Source organism: Thunnus maccoyii, chromosome 3, assembly GCF_910596095.1.
Source record: "Thunnus maccoyii chromosome 3, fThuMac1.1, whole genome shotgun sequence".
In the NCBI taxonomy this organism is placed as follows: Eukaryota; Metazoa; Chordata; class Actinopteri; order Scombriformes; family Scombridae; genus Thunnus; species Thunnus maccoyii.
The window spans coordinates 28,709,905-28,730,727 of NC_056535.1; the positions used below are offsets into that span (position 1 = coordinate 28,709,905).

Sequence of the window (20,823 nt, forward strand, 5' to 3'; positions counted from 1 at the left end):
AACTAAAACCGGGTGAGCAGTCCGCTGCTGAGTCTCAGTGGGACAGTTTGTTTCTCTTTTTTTGTTTTTTTTTTGTTTTGTTTTGTGACGTGGCTGAAACCAGAAGCACAAACATGTCTGCAGCGTCTCTGATGACGGGGGGGGGGGGGGGCTGCACTGTGCACCTGGCATGAAACGTGAGGGCAACCAGTCCAACCAGTCCAACAGACGACCACCACAGCGACACTGAGGCCATGGCGAGAGCGGAGGGACAATCTTATCCAGGCGGGGAAGGGAGGGAGGGAGCGAGGGGTTGGGGGGCGTGGGTGGGTGGGTGGGTGGGTCATGTGACTGCCAACTTTCTAAAACAAACTTGTGCAGAAGAAGAAGAAGAAAAGAAAAGAGAAAACGACTTTGGCAGAACATTCTTAAAGCTATGCTGGGTGATGATTGGCTGATTGCCCTCTCTCCCATTTCCTGTCACCGACACAGACAGCAGGTACACTTCATTCACTTATATAATATTTACATTGTACTGACTGTAGGAGCACAGGCGTTGTGTCAGATTCAGCCGTAGAATAAAACAAAGAGGAAACGCGTCGTCGCTTGGAATGTGTGTCTCATTGATAGCCACATGACACACGGCAGGAAGAGGAAGTGATGTCACGAGCGCTTTAACAGTCCTGCTCTCTTCCCGGGAACAGTTTCTGAAACTGTCAGTTGTATAAAATGGTGATGACATCTACAGCTGAAGCTGTGTCCCGTCACAGGCGCCGCCTCCTTCGACGACCAAATTAAAAAATCAGGAATAAAGCCGAGAAATGTGGCGTCCTTTCTGACTTTGGGTCTGGATTTAGACGCCACTAAATCTGTGAGGAGACCCGAGACTTTTTGGGGCCCTAGTCATGATTAGAAAGCCCCCCCCCCCACAACACCTCAGTATGCAAACATGTACAGCAACAGTTATGAGGATTAAAACAAACAAAATCTGCTCTGTACAAGTCAAATTTTAACCTCAAAAACTTACAGCGTCTGTCCTGGTAACTGTAATTAAATGGAGGGATGCGCCTTTAAATATTTAAATTACAACAAATTAGTAATCTGTTTCTGGGTTCAAATTATAATCGTCTAATCTGATCAGGTTGGTGGGGCCTGCTGTACTTCTCCAGGCCTCAGATCAGGTTTACGGTCCTTGAATCTATTTGGACCATCCCAGCTTTAAGGTGCTTTTGGGAAACAGGGCTCAGGTCTCTATTTAAAAAAAAAAAAGCATCTCATTGGTTTGTTTTATTATTTGGTCCGACTCTGCTTTGGTCCTCAGGTTACTTTCTCAGTTTTTGAGGGAATGTGAGCTTGTAAATAGCGGGGGGGGGGTGGGGGCCGACACGTCTTTATAGGCCACGCCCCGTTCAAAGGAGGCGGAGCCTGAAGGAGGAACACAGCTTTGATCCTCTTTAAAGTCGTCAGCTCTGACACCAGCCGGTTGGAAAACAGCATCAATCCACTCATTGAAAGAAACCAGTCGTAGTAGCTTCAAAGTACAGAAACAAAGAAACCCAGAGGTTGGATAAATAATTATACACTCCCATTTAATGTTTGATACAGTTAGCTGTATTCACGTTGCATTTGCTGAACTCTAATGGAGCTGGATAATTGCGAAATCACATAGCGTGTAGTGTGTCACAACATCTTAGATAAAGTGAATATACTCATGTAAAAGGGGGCTGATGAATCTAGATTGTTGAGATTCCAATTGAACGGCCAACAGGAAGTAAACAAGTCACTGCAGGTTTCTGAGCCCTAACATCAGGTGACCAAGACGACACACGTGGCATAAATATTTAGAGAGCTGTAAAAAGACAGTCCACGGTAGATTCATCTCATTCATGTACTGTACTGTCACCAAACTCTTCAGCCTATACATATATATTCATATATCTCCAAAATATTAAAAAGTACTTAATATAAAAATACAGAAGAATTGTAAAAAATGAGCAAAACATTGAATTTTATATGAAAACCATGCAAGAAAGATTCCCCATTTAGTTAAATAGTAACTCTAAGATTCAGGAAAGCAAGGGAATGAAAGGGAAGTGGTCGGATGAGAGAAGCGCAGGCGAACTGCCACCCACTCGCTTTTCATGTAAACATTGTAGAAGTCCTTTAAACTTGGTTCGGCAGTGACGACTGAAGATTTTCTCCTTGCTTTTTTGGTCGCATTTGGAGTAAAGGGCCAGGGGGAGGAGGGAGGGGGAAAGGAGGAAGGGGGAGGGGGGTCGAGGGGTGAGAAAGTCCAAAGGAAACCTCGATAACAATGAGATAAAAAACAATACAGACAACCTATAAAATATGGCTCTGAGTTACATAGAAAAAGCTCATCAGAGGGGAGAGGAAGAACCTAGTCATGACAAAAAGTTGGAAATATGGCAGTAGTAGCACATTACTTCAATAACGTGTCCTAGTTCAAAGATAGGTCGATGGCTGCTAGTCAGACTAAGAGGGAATTAGAAGCATCGCTGCTTCCGATTGGAGGATGATTCCTTCTTCTTTTAAGACAGTAATCTGAGGACAACGGCGGGCAGGAAGTACTGAGCGGCAGCAGGGACACACAGTTGATTTAACTCTACAGGCTGACTGTTGACATCATCAGTCTCCCATAAACCTCAGCGCGGCCGCCACACAGACGTCTGTTAATCAAACACAGCAGAGCGGAGAGAGAGAGAGAGAGAGGGATGATGATGATGAGAGACACCCTCTCTGCTGCTGGCTGCGTGATGTCGCTGAAAGCTGATTTAGTTTATATTAATCGAGTCTGACGAACAGGGGAACAAAAGCATCAAAAGTGGTACTAAGATTTGTCTTAAAACACAGATAGCCGGTCTAGACCCTGTTCAGAGATCCATCAACTTCCTGTCTGGTGAAATGAACTTCCTGCACTGTGACCAAACACAGACTCATCAATACTGTAGCTATTCCCCCTTTTATTTAAGGTGAGACTGAAGGCGAAGCAAAGTTTAGAGGTGGCATGATTACGTATGAAGTTAATGGAAAGACATTTTTGCTCATCTTGCAGCTGTTTGACTCTTCATGAACGTACAGAGAAGAAACTGCTTTCACTCAGACTCTCAGTTTCAAAATTCAGACTGAAAAATATTCGCTTTGCACCTTTATTCATGATAAAGTTATGTATAATTATAGAAAAACCAGTTGTTCAAGAGGAACTATGATAAAGCGTGAGGTTTAGTGAGGTGTCGGCAGTAATGTGGACGTTGTACCGGACTGTGGTGACGGAGAGGAAAGCGATCTACGTTCAAACCCTCACCTACGGTTCATGAGCTCTGTGTCTGGAGGAATTAAATGGTGGATCCAAGCTGCTGAAATGAGTTTCCTCTGCAGGACTCAGTCTCAGAGACCGGTCGAGGAGCTCGAAGGAGAACCGCTGCTCCTTCGTGTGTCGAAAGGAGTCAGTTGAGACTGTTTACAATCTGATACCTCCTATTCTTAAGACGTCCAACTAGCAGAGCCAGAGCACACTGGAGGGATTATACATCCCATCTGGTCTGCAAACACCTCTGGAGGAGCTGGAGGACGTGGCCGGGGTCATGACAAGGTAGACTCGACCTAGATAAACGGCTGAAAATGGATAGAATATAAATAATGAATGAATGAGGACTCAAAGACTTTGTCTAAAAGCACTTCTACTTTGACGAGACAAAGCGCTGAATAACTCTCCTCTTGTGGCATCCCGGGATTAAAGCAAGAAAAGATTTGTGAGCCTGAAAGCTTGTCTAGGAAGAAATGTGTACAACACATTGAATTAAGGATTTAAAACTGCTCTATGGTGCCAGAGAACTTTAACTCCTGGGCACCTGTGTATTCAGCAGGAGAGTCCAAACCTTCAAGATGTGACCAAAATGTTTAGTCGACTATGACGCTGTATTGAAAAGCAGAGCAAAGCCTAAATGACATTTTCCACGTGGCTGTGAGGGTCTATGCGACATGGATTTTGCCATCTACAGATGTTTGCAAGTGCAGAGAGAGGCTGCGGCCCCTTTCAATCCAGTATATATAGGTGGACCACAACCTTTCGTACAACTACGATTTGTAGAGCACGTCCACATACGTTAACACCCACTGTAGGATGTATATCAAGTATATCGGGGCGTTTCCTGCCCTGCTACGGTTTCCTCTGCGCTAGCCAAGTATTGACGAGTCTGTTTCTTCCCGTCGTATAACAGGATGTTCAGACCTACAGACAGGAAGTTCACGGAGCTCTGAACAGACGCTGCTGCAGACTAACACATAGATGGTCGTCTAAACAGAATCCCAAATATTCATTCCTAAGTTATCATGCGACTCAACACGAATGAAACATAACATGCATCCTTCTAGAGGGGGAAACATGAACTCCTCACACTCCTGTTTCCTACTGACACTGTGGATGTACGAAGGGTGGGGGGGTGGGGGGGTGGGGGTGTGGAAGAGGGGCAGAGAGAACCAGAACCCTGACTGGATGAGATGAGGTCAGACGCGCACTGAGCAGAAAGCGAGCCCTCTCTGGATGCCGCCATGGTAGATATTTTTGGGTAGTAAACATTCTGTCCTTCCACATGCAACACAGCAGCTAAAGGAAAAAGCAACACATAAAGACACAACAAGGGAAGAACAATTTTTTTTTTTTTTAACAGGTGAACCTTGTTGACTGTAGTGTCACACTCACAAGACATTCTCAGGATTTTGAATCAACCATCAATTAACATTCGTTAGAGGTTTTAGGAACAAACAAATGCTCAACATCTAAAAAAAAAAAAAAAAAAAAAAAATTAAAATAAAATAAAATAAAATAAAATAAAATAAAGGTTACATTTTTGCATTTGCCTAAAAATCTTCTGATCACCAAACCTGGCTGTTAGCTGTGTAAAAGAGCGGAAGCGTATGTACATGAGAATCACTGCACTCTTTGAAAAGTTCTGTGCTGTTTTCGAGAGCGTTACGCAGGAATGAAGCGAGTACAGAAACACGACATGCTGCTGCGAGTCCCGCGAAGATCGAACCCAACAAAAGTTTAAAAGCTTTTCAAAAGGATCATCGAGTAAAAAATATACATGAATGGACGAGGACAGACAGGCCTTTCCGCTGTGTGGAGACTCTGGACTCCACACTCTACTGATTCATGCGTGTGGTAGTGGTGGAGGAGGAGGAGGAAGAGGAGGAGGAGGAGGGACGAACTTACAGGCAGAACGACGCCACAGTCAGTATGAAAAACGCAACGTGGCAGGAATGACTGAGGGAGGGGCGGTGGGGGGGGGGGGGTGAAGACGATGTGAAGCATGTGTTTGGTGTGCGTGCAGAACGAGGGGATGAGCAGAGTGGTGACTTCCCTCCTCAGTGTGACAGTTCGGTTGGTGGGATGACAGATGATGCTGATGAAGAGGAAGGAGGAAGGAGGAGGAGGAAGGAGGAGGAGGAGGAAGAGGGGAGAGGAGCTCAGATGGATGACTCGCAGCTGCGGGGGAAGGCGCTGGGTGGCTCTCCTCCTCCCCCCGCCCCAGAGGAGGGGCTGGGGAGGGGGTCGATCTCGTCTCCGGTCTCTTCGATGGGGGGGATGCGGGCCTCCTCCTCGGACAGGGGGACGAACTCGGGATGGGCCATGAAGCTGTGGATGGAGCTACGGGACTCTGGGCTCTCCAGCCCCGCGTACAGAGAGCTACGGAATGCATTCACCACCTTAATCTGAAAGAAAAAACAGAAAATAAACATCAGAGGACGAGCGGAACGACAGCCACACTTCTATTTGTTATGAAAGCGTGATGTCAAACAGGCAGCGGTGGCTGATGGGAAACATGATGGTCGTCTGAATCTGGGCGGGGAGGTGCAAACCGCAAAAACACAACATCAACAGGTGAAACACAGGTGGGCTGGATGGGAACATGGTTGGAAAACTGAAAGAAAAAAAAATATCCACAAAACATCAACACAAAAGGTTAAAAAAAAAAGGTTGACGTGATGTTGGAGGCAGCTGAGTGCAGGAGGGCAAACTCCAACCAAAACTCTGCCAACAGGCGGCTGAATGTGGAGGGATCACAGGTCACAGAAGCTACAACAGATACACACACACACACACACGTGCACCCGCCCACACACACACACAGTATTTGTCTGCAGCAGAAGTCAGATACACCAACCGGCTTAATAATCCCATTTTATAGTCGTATATGTAGATAATAGCTGTAATTTTTATATCTACATTCAACACTGATGCACTGTGTGTCTGTTCTCAGTAATCTGCACCAGATTTTGGAACCTGGCTGTGCAGGGATTTGGTCCCGTTCAGCCACGAGAGCGTCACTGAAGTTCGACGCTGATGCTGGGTGATAAAGCCCGGCTGAGGTCAGGACTCTGTGCAGACCAGTCAAGTTCTTCCACATCAAACTGGGAAAACAGTTTCTTTATGAGGCTGGCTTTGTGCACTGTCATGTTGAAACAGCAAAAGACTTTCCACAAATGTTTGAAGCACACTCTTGTCTAAAATATGAATATACAACCTAAAATAAAAGATTAGCCTTTGAGGATGGATTTTTCAGTCCTCAGAGGGGTCAGATCTGTGTCCCCTAAACCATGAACACCCAGTAAAAACCAGACTGGGTGCTGAACTGCAATGTCTTTTCATACCAAAGAAAGTAGAAAATTGCTTAGTATTTGTTTTGCCAATTTAAGACTGTATTTTCTTGTATGACTTTGTGTATTTAGACAACATTTAACATTTGATAACTTTTGCCTTTTTTTTCCCAAAAAAGGTTTAGTAGAAAAACATGTTTATATTTCTCAGAAGATAGTTTAGATTTCTCAGATTAATCGCTGTTATCGGGGCCCCGTGACAAAAAAAATGCTGTATACACTAAAAAAAAATTGTAATTAATAAAATTTGGATGTATAAATACCAAACCAAATTGCATGCAGCAGAACTGGGACTTATGAGGCCCCTGGGGGTCTGGGGCTCACTTTGCAGACCAGCGATTCAGCTTTGATGGTGTCAGCACAAGTATGGAAACATTTCAAATGACAGCCAGCCCTAGTAAACACACACACGCACACACACACACACACGGGAAAAACAACAAACACATGCGCACTGTTAAGTATTTATAATCGCATTCAGAGCCAGAATCATTTTGTCCTCTAGCTGCTCTCTTCTCTCTGCCTAAAGTTGTTTCCTCTGTGATGAATCCACAGAGGCTGCAGCTGATCACACTGATTTATACGCACCAACAGACACTCTTCATTATAATTAATAACCCTGTAGTTCAAAGCTCTCTATTACTGAACCACAGGGGAACTGCAGGCTGAGCACTGCAGCTTAGAGCATACATGCAACCATCACACACACACACACACACACACACACACGCACACACGCACACACGCACACACGCACATGCAAAGCTCACAAGTTAAAAAGCTCTTGGCTGTTAAACCATGAGAGACTTGCTGAGCCTGACAGATTTAACCCTGCTCAGGATTAACCCATAAAATTATCTTGGTGCCCAGGCTGTCGCCTCTGAGAAGAAGAAGAAAAAAAAAAAAAAAAACACAACAAAGAAAATAGGGCAGGGATTTTTTTTTTTTCCACTCTGTCACGAATCAGAAGGATTCACAGCTTCTCGTTGGCCAACAGTTGTGATCTGTCGTCGTCTCGTCAGCCAGCAAGTCACATCAGGGTTAATAGACGGATGTTAAAGAGTTTAAATCTCTACAACATGCAGTAGGAGACGCAGCAGGCTGAGAGGGAAGCGATGAAGGGTATTAAAAAAAAAAAAGAAGAGAAAGAGATTAAGATGGAGAATAAGCTACAGCAGGAGAAGGTGAAGAAGGAAGCGAATGGGGAAGCAGATCAGGTGATCAGGTTGTCTGCAAGTTCATTCTTAAAGATTTTACACGGTTTTCTGTTAAAGGATGAAGCTGGATGTATTATATATAGACCAGAACCAACAATGTGTGACTTCCTGGCCCTATAAACATTTTTCCCCAAACATGGAACTGTTTCTTTAAATATCTCGCTATGTTCGGCTCTACTTTGCATCTTCTGACTGAATCACAGCGGTTTGAAGTTTCCCTCCCGCGTTACTGTCTCATCGCTGTTTACTTATTGATTTCCTACAGATGTTTCAGAGCTGTATTTTCTGTTTTAATTACTAATGCAAATGCAAACTGAATATTTCCTGCTGCTGCTGCATGAAAAGTTTTCCACTGACGAACCTTTAGAAGACTTTTACTGTCAAGCAGCTGAAGAAAAATGGAGACACTTTAATTAAGGGTGCCCCCTTTTTTAAAAATAAAATTAGTGACAATTTTATGCTATTCTGTCAGTGGATCTGTTTTAAATATCGCCGACAATGCTTGAATTATAGAGCTATCCTCTACTGCTAGATGTGTTTTGACCCGCAAATTACCAAACTAAAAGAATAATATGCTCTTCCTGATATTTAATTTATTCTAACAACTTTGACACATCAGTCACATCAGTTCCAGCTCTATGTAAATTACTATCAAGCTTTATGACTCAGTTATCTATTATGATGATTAGGATAATCATTCATATAATTCAGAGTAGTTCAGACGTGCAGACACCCTGCTGGTGACAGAAACAGCGTGATGCATTTAGTGAGAGTCAGTCATGCAGCGTTCAGTGTTTCATGCAGTTCAAAAAGAGAAAAAGAGACAGAGTCCAGCCAGGTGAAGCGTGGTGTTAGCTGGCCTCCGGTCACCGACTCACTGCCTGCAGTGGAGGAGGAAGCAGCAGCAGCAGGGGGCGGAGCCCCGGCCGAGTTGGTGAGAGAAGAGGAGGAGCTAAGTCCTACGTGGGTGGGACTAGAGAGAGTTTTGGCGGCAGTGGCGTCATTGTGCTGGCTGACGACGGATGGCTGGCGGCGCAGGGCGCCGGGCACCGGCCCCTGGCCCGTCTGGAAGGTATAGACCACATCCATCTGAAGGAAGGACAGCCACAACACACCGTTAGACAGCAGAGATAGAGACAGAGCGAGGAGACAGGACAGAGGAGAAGAGACGGGACGGAAGGAAGGAAGGAAGGAAACAAGGAAATACTTCTGGAGAGGTTAGAGAAAGTTTTAAAGAGGCTGGATGTTGAAGTTTGGCTGGTTTGAAGGTCAGTAATTACATTTCATTTCTGAAGTGCAACAGACACCAGACAAACAGCAAAGGTCGTCGAGGCTTTTCTGGAGTGTTGACAAGTGTTAGTAATGAGAAACAGCACAGTGACGTATCCTGATGACTTGTTGTACATTAACCTGTGAGAATGCGTCACGCTGCTGAGTGTTCAGGCTTACATAGAAAATAATGTCTGTGGGTTTTTTGACATGTGCAACATGTTTCTATGTCTCCAAATACTAATTATCAACAAAACTTTAAAAAGAGGTCTCAGCTAACCAAAAACCAGTTTTATTACAGCTTGTTTTTGGTTCAGAATGTAAATGTGTCTTTGCATCGAGAATCAACAACTGTCATGTATTGAAAGTTGGCACTGAGCACTTGGTGGGATTATCAGCCTCTTTGATCAGACAGACTTCATCACAGCCTGATATTAACATGTGATCCATATCTGGATACGTTATCTGAATAATGACACCTGATCAATAAAACACAGATGCATTTGAGACATTAAGCTTATTAAACAGGGTCAACATTCTTCAATGTAAGATATCGAATAAGTATAATTTTGGTATCAGTACCAAAACTCAGGTATGGTGTCGGCGCCAGTATTAAACATTTTCAGATGAGACCCTCAAGGTGTTTTCATATCAGAACCTACACACGACTGATTTGTTCTGCAGGAGAGCAGTAACACTATAAAGCTGATAACAAAGTGGAAACAAGAAAGAGAGGATGAGGGAGAGATCAGGATGGAGGAGAGAGGTTTTAGGGGTGAGGAGGAGTTTGAGAGAAAAGCATAAAGAGAGAGAGAGAGAAAGCGGTCATTTAGTTAGTGAAAGACAAAATGTGAAAAATCCAGAAGAAGAAGCTCTGACAGAACGAAGGGACACGAAGGAAGAAACGGAACAACGAATAAAGAGCTTTTGAATCAGGCTGAAAGCACTTTGAGTGAAGTGGAGACAGAGAGAAAGAGGAGAAAATGTGTCACTCGGAGTGACTGATAAAGTTTCGGCAGCGAGGTGCCGCTTGTACCAATTATTACCCCACTGTGTCTGACTGTCGAGGCGTTGAGCGGCACAACGCTGCCCACCAGGATTAGAGAGGAGGAGGACAGGAAGAGGAGCGTGGAGAGATAAGAACCTAATTAGCTTGCAGCCTTTCGTCGCCTCCCCCTCCATCCCCTCGTCCTCCCATCCTCCCATCCCAGGAGGACGACAGACTGATATTACAGATACAAAGACGTAAAGAGAAAACAGAGCTTCCTTTTTCTTCGCGCCGTGTCTGATGGGGGGGGGAGAGAGAGACCGAAGAGCACGAGAGCTTCGAGGTCTGGTTCCTCCTCGCATCACCTCCTTCTCTCATGACGCTCTGAAGGCCGGGTGAAGGTTATTATAAGACACCGGATTCAAGGTTTCCAACCTCACTTGAAATCAAGCCCCAACCTGTTGTGGAGCTTTTGATCATATCACATGATCTTAATCAGCAGAGTTTACCTAGTTGTCATGGAACTGTTTGTTTTCTTAAGGACGTCTCTGTTTCTGACTTTGTCCGACATGGATGAGAAGTTCCCAAAAAGTGTTTTATGACGATGCTAATTGATGGAGAGAAATGTATAATGTTGATAAGAGAAGATTTGTGGAGAACACCTGACATGTTGAACCTTGAGATGTTACACTGTGTGCTCTGACTTTAATATCCTCCCTTCTTTATCTTGATTGCTGCAGAAGGGAGGCCACCACACAGCTGCACTTTCTTCCAGGGAAACCAACACACTCACGTCTGTCGGCTCCACTTCTTACCTTATATGTACTTATAATCAGTTTTTGCTATATGTAACGTAACTGATCAAATAAATGAAAGAATAAGTATTTGAAATGTTACTGGTGATTCCAAGGCTGTAGACGGACGATTGTTGCAGAAACGTGTTTTGAGTGAAATAAAGAATCAGAAAAGATTGTTCAAGTTGTTTCTGGAAAGGAAACATTTCACGCCTGCAAACTCTGATATTCTGTGAGTTAGCTCGAGACTTCTCAGTCAGTCTGTGTGAAGAAGCAGAGAGCTGCAGGAGAGCTGCAGAGGTCAAACAGAAAAAAAAACTCAAGAGGACAAAGGAGAAAAACATAATAGTTATTATTAATTCAGATGTGTTTACCCTCCGGCAACAATAAGTACAAGTTAGTCCGCTGCTGAGAGGAAAACACCTGACCTCTCTGACACTGAGAGAGAGTGTGTGTGTGTGTGTGTGTGTGTTTCCGTGTTAGTGAGTGTGTGTGGGAGCAGAACGCTGGCTGCTGTTACTGTAGGTGGGTGTTAGCATCCAGTCTAATGAAGCCCAAAGGGACTGAATGGGACTGCCTGTGGATATGCTAATGCTCAGTGAGTGCTGATCAATCCTGTAGGAGGATAACACACACACACACACACACACACACAAACACACACGCATACACAAACACAGCATAACCCCAGACTGAGATGAGTCACTGGAGAAGACAGTGGTGGTGAAGGTGCAGCTAGTTACCCTCCAACACTAACAAACTGACTGATGAATGAAAATATCCAACAAGCTTTTTTGTCCCAAACGGTGCTGAAGCTCTGCAGCAGAGTGTGAAATTAACTTAACAGCTGCAGTGTGTGTGAGTGTGTGTGTGTGTGTGTGTGTATGTGTGTGTGTGTGTGTGTGTGTGTGTGTTAAAATATCTCCAGTTTTACCTCCACACACTCTGCACTCTGAGTTTAATTTCCTTCCAACAGAAACATGTGGTTGAACATGTTTGTGGAGGAGAGTTTGTGTCACAGGAGAGACAACATGAAGCTCCAGTCAGAGACACAAAGCTCGTCTGTCTGCTGCAGCGACGCTAAACTTTTATCTAAAACTCTGATCGTCTGAACTGGATTTTTAATATGATGAAAGGTTTTACCTCTGACTTGAGACAGATGTGAGCAGCGAAGGGAACAAAAAAAAAAAAAAAAAACATTAAATGTCACGCTTATTTTGGTCCAAAAGACTTTCTCATGTTCCAGAGTTTAGCGGTTTCGTCTGGAAATATTCAAAAGTTAAAATTAGCAAAGTTCAACAAAATGATTCCAACACTGAAATCAATAAAGTGAACGTTCAATAACCTCTGATTTAAGACGTGTCACGTTTTTCACTCACTCTCAGCCTCTGGTTTGCAGTTACACAAACTGTATTAAAGACATTTCAGTGGAGGTTTATGTATAAATATTTAAGATAAATGTTAAGATCAGACTGCGGGATATTTTAGAGATGGTCACTGTGTTAGATCAGGTGATCGTAGAGTCATGGCAGAGAGACGTGGCTACATGTGGGATCTCGGGCCAATCAGAGCTCGCTGTCTTATGTGACTTGACCTGACAGCATCAACAACATCATTCCTACAGTCAATGTATGCTCTGTGTTATTACTGATCATCGTCCCAGACGTTGACACACTATGAGGTCACTTTGTCTGTCTGGACGTTGCGAGGCGTCACAGATGCTGCAATGGTCGTCTTCCGCTATGACACACTACGCTGCTATTTTGGCCAGATCTCGCTTGTACGAGAGAGAATTATTATTTATTTATCTATCATCCACGTCTGACCCCACTCAACATTATCAGGCTAAAATCACAGAGTCTGATCCAAACATTATATGTGAACATTTAAATCCGAGCAGAAATGTTTTGTTGTATCTTTGACCTCGTGAGTTTTTCTTGAACATAACTGTTGATAGTTTTTGAGTTTTGTAGTAACCATTATTATTATTGTTATTTTTTTTAATTTGTATTAACAACTAAAAAATCTCATTACTGCCACTTTAATATAATTTTTACCAAGATATTGTGATTATTCATTCTTTAATTTTCATTGTAAAAACACAAACATTTGGATTATTTTATTTTTATGTTTATATGTTTCCATATTAGCCCGAAATGGCACCGCTTCAACCTAATCAGCTAAACTTTCGCAGATGTTTGTAGTGAAGAAAGTCTTTCCTCACTGTCTTGATGAAACACGACGTCTGCTGGGACACACTGGGGCTGCTATCAGATGTTAATCTCACGTTGGTTCATCAGACGTTTGTTTGATTTTGGGAGAATAAAGGCGCAGAGGAGGAGGATAAAAACAACAACAACAATCCACCAGAAAGACAACTAACCAAAAACAAAAAAGTAAAAAAAAAAAAAAGAGAAAGAAGAAGAGTATAATCAAAAGTAAAGCCAGAAAGTCGTTTTTCATCTTCCGTACGTTACCATGACAACCAATGTTTTCTGCAGCTCTGGTGGCAGAACAGACTTCTGCGTCATTTTATTACCTTCAAAAATACCAGTTTGAGAAACTTGTGATATCAGAAACCCTTAAAACAAAAAATAAAGTTAGACGAGGTTGCGTGCTGGGTGTCATGGCGATTCGCGGCGGACGTACCTGCGTCTGGATGCGGTTCAAACCTCTGAACCAGAGGATCTGGCCTCTCCTCAGCTCCATCTCAGCGTGGTCGATCTCATCGGCGTCCTCCGTCAGCTCCTCCTCGGGGATCTCTTCTTTCGTGATGCCGTGACCCGCCTCCTTCAGGAACTTCAGGCGGTGGGTCGGGATGGCCGAGATCAGCTGAGTTTAAAAAATTAATAATAGCGTTCAATTACTTACAGGATCACTCAAAGGTCAGTTTACTGGTCATGAATAGTTCAGCCAGTGGAAACTGTTGTGTAAAGTCTTTTGTGGCTCGGGAGGAGGAAATAACCCTGATGATGTCATAGCGATGTCATCAGGGTTATCTCAGCTTGGACAGAAAACATGAGTAACAAACTGAAGGTGTGGTGTTTGGGTGTTAACTAGCAGGAAGGGTGTAATGAAACTATCTCGAGTGACATTATGGGAAAAGTTTTTGGAGTTCGACTCATACTAGAAACTAAGAGTCAGGATATTTTCCACTGCAGGGATTTTAATCTCTCCACCAGTTTAATGGAGTGTAATTCTACTGTGATTCATTGAAGTACCGTCTTTAAGAGCATCACTGAGTCTCTCCTGGATTTTAGGGGGTTTAATGACTTGTTGCCTAATTAAATAAAATGCATTTATTCATGATATAATGCTATACTACAGAAATGCTATTCATATTTCATAATATTTAATAAATTATTTATTAACAAGCAGGAATGCCTGTTAGCTATACATAAATAAATACATAACTTTATTATGTATTTATTTCTGTATGTAAACCCTGTACAATGTATTTTATTTCATTTCTCTTCTTTTACTATTATTACTTATTTTATTATAAATTAAACAGATCTGTGATGAACTGAATTTATAATATACAGTATTCTATAGTCTTGTTGCATCATTGTTTAATTAAAACGAGAGGAGAGACACACAGAGACTCCTGCTGTAGCTGCACATCAGTTTTTTTATACTTCTGTCACCTCTTCTTCTCTCTCCGTTAAAACAAACAGTGTTTTACCTCTAAAATAAAAGCACAGACCTCAGATCAGTCTGTTCCTCTGTCAGCATCTCTCTGTCTCTCTGTTCTCCGTCTCTGCCCTCCAACTGAACCCACCAGGCTTCTTATCACTGAACTTTTTTTTATATATATATATGTATAAAAACATTTTTTAAGCCTCTGTGTGTGTGTGTGTGTGTTCATGTTAACAGGATCATGTGTGTGATGGTGTGTTTGTGTGTGCGTGTATGTATCCACACAGGGACTGACACGCTGGGTTTGTTTTTCCCTTGTGCTCGTGAACAGGAGTCGCGCTGCTTTCATGTGCTGAGCTCATTACCATGGCGATGGTCGTGATGGCAACGCTGCAGCAGCGCAAGTGTGACAGGCAACAGTTTGCTGCTACAAACCTCATGTATCCACCTCTTCATCATCTCCTCCCGTACATGTTGTTTATTCTCACAACTCTGACTGATTTTTCTCCTGTTTCGCCTTTCGAGGCTGTTTGTTGAGTCTAAAAGCACCTTTGGTTCTGGTTCTGGTCTCACCTGTCCCCACAGAAGCTCTCCCACACCGATGAACACACACCACAGCCACTGGTCGATGGTCAGAGCTGTGCAGGAGAACGGCTTCCCTCCGAACTGAACGATGATGATCTGAGGAGGAAAAGACACATACAAGAGACTGTGTTAGCTGATCGTAAAGTCTTAAAGTATAAATCTGGTAATATTCTACATTTTTTTGTGTAGACCCAAACCAACAATGAACTGATCCTTCTGACAAGTACTGTGTGTGTATCCAAAGCCTGATATCTCATTCCTCTGTGCCATAGAGCTCCATTGTTGTCCAAAAACTATTAAAAACACATCAGTGAGTCACAACTTTGCACTGTGTGACATGTTCCTTCATTATCATGAACACACACTGTCTTTTATTTTGACTGACTCTCACACACACCATCCTGCTGCCTCACTATAATACTCACTAATTGGCGCCAATTGTGTGTTAATCCACCACGGAAAATAGTTCCCAACAAAAGCACTACTTTCCCCTGTTTGAGTAATGTTTGTTAAAAACGAGGATGCCCAGATATTTTAGGAAATTAAACTATATATTTGTGATCTGAGCATATTACCCTGAGGCAAGTCAGACAGTATTGAGAGACTGATAAACACATTATTTGTTTTGTTTTTTCCTGTTGATAGTAACAAAAAAATAGAACAATTCCAGCCTCATCCTTTAGACCCCGATCAGACATTGGCTTTTTAGCAGCCTGGGGCAGCTTTTTGTAATTGTTTTCAATGAGAGTGAAGCTTTGTGTTGCTGAGCCGCGTTGCCTCGTGTTTTTCTGCTCTTGTTTTTGCAGGAGCGCCCTGAACACCTTAAGTTGAAAAAAACTTCAACTCAGAGCTGGTAAGCGCCTGTCATTTGCGTTTCTTCCCATTGTCCGGTCGCATGAATTGAGAGACAGACCTTCTGTGGTGGTGACGACAACAAGCAGAGATAACCAGTCTGGTCTGGTACAAACTAGTGGTCGCTGTTGCTGGATACCTGGAGCTATATGACTTTGACTGCAGGCCTGGACTGAGTTTACTTGGTGACAGGTGATTTGGTGGTTGCTGAGCAACAATAAAAAAGACGTAGTAATTGGCTGTTTTTTAAAAATTGTATGCTTCAACAAAAAAAGGCAGTGCGGTACTCCTCTTGTTTTGCAGATCTGTCTGATCGGGGCCTTAAGGAGTAAGAACAGGTCATAAGATCTGTGGTTCCGAAACAGGGTGAGTTGAAACAGGGAGAGCACAGAGAATAAATGCTTTGGTATTACAGCAAAGCACGGCCAAGTTTATGAAAGGACTGTCATATTAACGTTAAGCAGACAATGAACCAGAAAACATAAGAACATGTAATAAGGTTGATTATCATACCAACTTCAAACTGGTAAAACTTTACAACAACTTACTTATTTAACCATGAAACACATGTACAATGTGATCAATCAATCACCTCAGACAGATCCATACACATCCTGTCTCATGATCAGTTCAGTTGATAGATTGCATCATTAACTATTACCTTATTAAATACCTGCTGGCCTTTGTTGTGTGATAGAGTGCCTCTGCTCTTTCTCCCTGAAGATTAATGTTCAATAAAAATATAAAATAGTATAGAATAACTTTAGAGGTTAGTGGAGGCAGTGTTGCTACGATTCGCTGCAAGAATCCCTGACAGTAAAGTTTTTTTAGAGTCAAAATGTGGAAAATACTTTGCCATGTCATACCAGTCAGATGCAAGCGACCTCCTCCTTCCCTTTATATTAACTATTCAATTTAATCATTTTTATATTCTAATTTTAATCTATGCTTCAGTATATATCTATCTAGAAGAGGGGCATGATAGAAAAGGTTTGAGAATGAAATGCATTACATGATGATGATGATGATGATGGTGGTGTTACCTGAAGGATGAAGGTGCCCAGCACGACGCTGCAGAAGATGGGGTTCCTGTAGATGCCCTCGAACACGTTCCTCTCTCCGTGGATCTTCCTGGCGTTGATTTCGTTGAAGAGCTGCATCATGACGAACACGTTGAACACGATGGTGTAATGCTCCGACGGCGGCGAGTGCAGGGGGGCGTTGCGGCCGCTGTCGATGTCGAAAAAGTTCTCACCTGAGAAATATTGTAAGAAAAGACACAAAACAAATCCATTTTTTGTCAATAAACACACAGATTTTTATAATAATTCCAATAATTAAACATCATGAGGCAGATTCTGGTTTTTCTCGTGAACGCCGTTAGTTGTTTGACTCACCGGCGAAGAGAAGGGTGAAGATGATGACGAGCTGATACACGGCGTGGCCCAGGATGTTCTTCATCATGGTCCTGGAGATGAGGGGCTTGTTGCGGCCGTATGGTTTACGTAACAGCAGAGATTCAGTCGGGGGTTCGGTGGCCAGAGCGAGAGACGCCAGAGTGTCCATGATGAGGTTGACCCAGAGCATCTGGACGGCCTTCAGAGGAGAATCCTGCAGGAGGAGAGGTCAGCGGTTTAAGTAAACATAATTAATAACCAATAACAAGCCGTCGTCTTGTTCTTTCTGTTATTTCCTTCCACTTTCTCATCCTTTTTCTTCTCGTCTCTGCACATACAGCTTCGGGATAACGCATGAACGCCTTTTTAACCTCTTAAATTCACAGTTTAAGCACTGAGTGAAACACTGAGTGACACCTTATGTTGTTGTGATGTCTGCAGGTATTCAGACCACAGCCAGGCGGACACAGAGACATTCAAAGACATGTTTTTTTTTTTTTTTCCTGTAACTTTATTGTATGTTTTTAACTGCTGGATCCAAGAGTGTAATTTCCACTATGGATGGGAGTTACATGTGTTGGTGGAGGTTGTTGGAAGACCTGCAGACAATACTCAGGGCTAAAAAAAAAAAAGATTTCCACCTTCTTTCCTTATTGTTTGGGTAAAAAGTAAATAATTTAATCTATATAATTATTTACTACAGTTAATATTCTCCTACAAAAAAGCTGAATTGAGCTGATTTTTGTAGTATCAGGTAAGGAAACTAAAGGTGATTGTAGAGTTGGTGCATTAATAATGCAAATTTCCATATTATATAATCATTATTATGGAAAGCACTACAACCGATTTAATCATAGTGTCATCATAGTGTTTAGTCATTTGCGACACTGATTTAAGTGAATATCAAAGCAGAAAATAGCATCTACACGTGCCCCTGGGTCCGTCTTCTGTAAATAAAGACTTGAATCAGTTTCCTGTCTCTTAATGATCTGCGCTACGTTTCAGTGGCCGAACACAAACCAAGCGAAGGATGATCAGTGAGTATAAACACGGCGCAGAGACCACAGACCTGCTGAGTCCCTGTTATATTTCAGGATTACGATGGTGACGTGTTGCCATGGTTTCAGGCTGTATCTTAGCCTACTTTGTGTTCTTGGCTCTGTAGACGAGTTAGTTATCTGTCCTGCCAGCTGTGAGGCTTTGAATTAATACACGGCCGCAAGTTACTTTTTTTTTTATTGTGTCAGGAGTTCAGTTTCCTGATTAGAGACACATTATGAATCAAAAAAATGTGACACGGCCGCCTCGCCTCCTCACAGCGCTGAGCTGGACACAGTGAAATCACAAATGACTCGCTCGGTCTGATATCTGGATATCTGATCGATTTAATTTCAGACGGTAGAAACAGTGATTTACTGACAGCTCGGTCTTTGGTCTCCTCGTTTGGTTTGTGCATCCTGATTCAGGTTGAATCATCTGACTGAAAGGAGGGACATGAAACATTTAAACCTGATGATGATAAAGTTACAAGTCTATGGTGGAAATTTTGACTTATTATGTATCTTAACTGAGCTCATAGTTCTTATAATAAAATACAACTTATCCTTTAGATTAAAACCTCAAGAGGCATGAAGGTCAAATAGTGCAAGAAATGTTATAAATTTGCTGTTGTCAAAGAACTGCAGAGTCATTCTTGTCTCTGAATGTGTGACTACTTCACTATTTTAGTTTAGAGTGTTAGCATGCTAACACTTTTTAATTAGCAATCAACACAAAGTGCAGCTGAGGCTGATGGGCTTTAGTTTTTCAGGTATTTGATCGTAAATCGAAGAATTTGACAAATTCTGGTGCTAGATGAAAAGTTAAGGGATCACCAAAGCTATTATAATTCATTCTGAGAGTGACATGAACGTCTAAACCAAATAAACAACTTCAGAATGTACAAGAAAAGCAAACACGGTGCCTTGTAACATCTGCATTTCTGGCAGTAAAACAAAATGAACTGAAAAATACAGAAAAACAACTCTTATAGTTTGGAAGTGACTAAAAGTATATATTGACTTATTAGCAATGGAGCCAGCGGGATACCCCCTCCAACAAAATCACACTGGACAAAATCAACTGTGGACACATGTAAAGACATACAGTATATTATTAGTAGGGAGAAGAATGAGCTGCAAGTGCAAAGTCTGATTTGATTCAGATAAAAAGATATGGACATAATAGTCATACATCAAAACCACCACCATCCCTGTCTGTTTACATCATCGTGTCTGTATTCTACATATTGAGTGTTATGTTAGGTCACGGTTTGTCCTTTGTCTGTGGAAATCAGAAAATGTAAATAAACAATAATATAATGAATAATAAATAAATAAATAATAATTTTCCGTCTGTGTGCACATGATGTATGACGACATTTTAATTTCAAATCATTTCATGTTTGAAAATGCATAATTCCTACAAAGATGAAAAAGACAATGAAAACTCAATGAAAACACTTCCATTATGATAAAGAAATTGATGTGATGTGATTTTTTTCAAACTGGCAAACAACGTTGAGACCTAAACTTAAAAATTTAATTGAAAACTGAAATTTAATTTGAATTCTGTCCTGATCTGGGTTCAGTTCTAATGAAAACGAAGTGGAAACGGCTTTTTCATGGTTATTTTCATAACAACAAGATTTTCCCAGGCCTCCTTTGTGCAAAAAAAAAAAAAAAAAAGTCATACATCAAAACCATCAGACAGGATGTAGCATCCGATTGGCTGGAATGCACCAATCAGAGGACACCATTCACACCGCTCTGATTTCTGACCAGCGTCGTCATGTCTGTCCAGTATCAGTGAATTTAGGCTTGGTTTTTTTGGCCCTAGAAAGTTATATGACATTAAAGTGTAAAATGATGAGCACACAAATGGAGAATGTAATTTCAATTGGATTAAATTATTTCATTTCAATATTGGCAGCTCTGGGCTTCCATAGAAAAACACCACAGACAGCAGATGTAACAGGGACTGATTGTTTAAGCTATAAACAATGTCAGCTAACAGTGAACTCATGAGGTAACGCTGACCTGTTGTAACTGGTGTGTCTAACCAGTTGTAACCAGTATATAGACCAGAGCAGGATCCACCTGTGAGCGACGGCCTACCTGTGTGATGCAAGCGCCGGTGAACGCCACGATAACCGCCACCACGTTGACGGTCAGCTGGAACTGCAAGAACTTAGAGATGCTGTCGTAGACGTTCCTCCCCCACATGACGGCCTTGACGATGCTGGTGAAGTTGTCGTCAGTCAGGATGATATCAGACGCCTCCTTTGCCACATCTGTGCCGGCAATTCCCTAAAAGGAAGCAGAGAGGGGCGATCAGATTCCGGTTTATGATTTTAGATGGAAACTAACCTGCAGCAGCAGGTGCTT

General features: G+C 42.4%; 1 protein-coding gene across 2 annotated transcripts in view; it reads right to left on the reverse strand.

The window, feature by feature from the left end:
- Positions 1–1,542: 1,542 nt before the first annotated feature.
- Positions 1,543–20,823, reverse strand: part of LOC121891066 (plasma membrane calcium-transporting ATPase 1-like) — a 102,629-nt gene continuing 83,348 nt past the window's right edge. The window contains exons 16-22 of one of the 2 annotated variants that reach the window (XM_042403801.1): positions 20,554–20,745; positions 17,399–17,612; positions 17,045–17,256; positions 15,138–15,245; positions 13,575–13,757; positions 8,874–8,963; positions 1,543–5,712 (exon numbers count right to left, since the gene is read on the reverse strand). In XM_042403801.1, coding sequence (XP_042259735.1) covers positions 5,467–5,712; positions 8,874–8,963; positions 13,575–13,757; positions 15,138–15,245; positions 17,045–17,256; positions 17,399–17,612; positions 20,554–20,745 — 1,245 coding nt within the window. In that variant the 3' untranslated portion in view covers positions 1,543–5,466. The remainder of the gene's footprint in view (positions 5,713–8,873; positions 8,964–13,574; positions 13,758–15,137; positions 15,246–17,044; positions 17,257–17,398; positions 17,613–20,553; positions 20,746–20,823) is intronic. The other variant, XM_042403799.1, reaches the window with a different exon arrangement.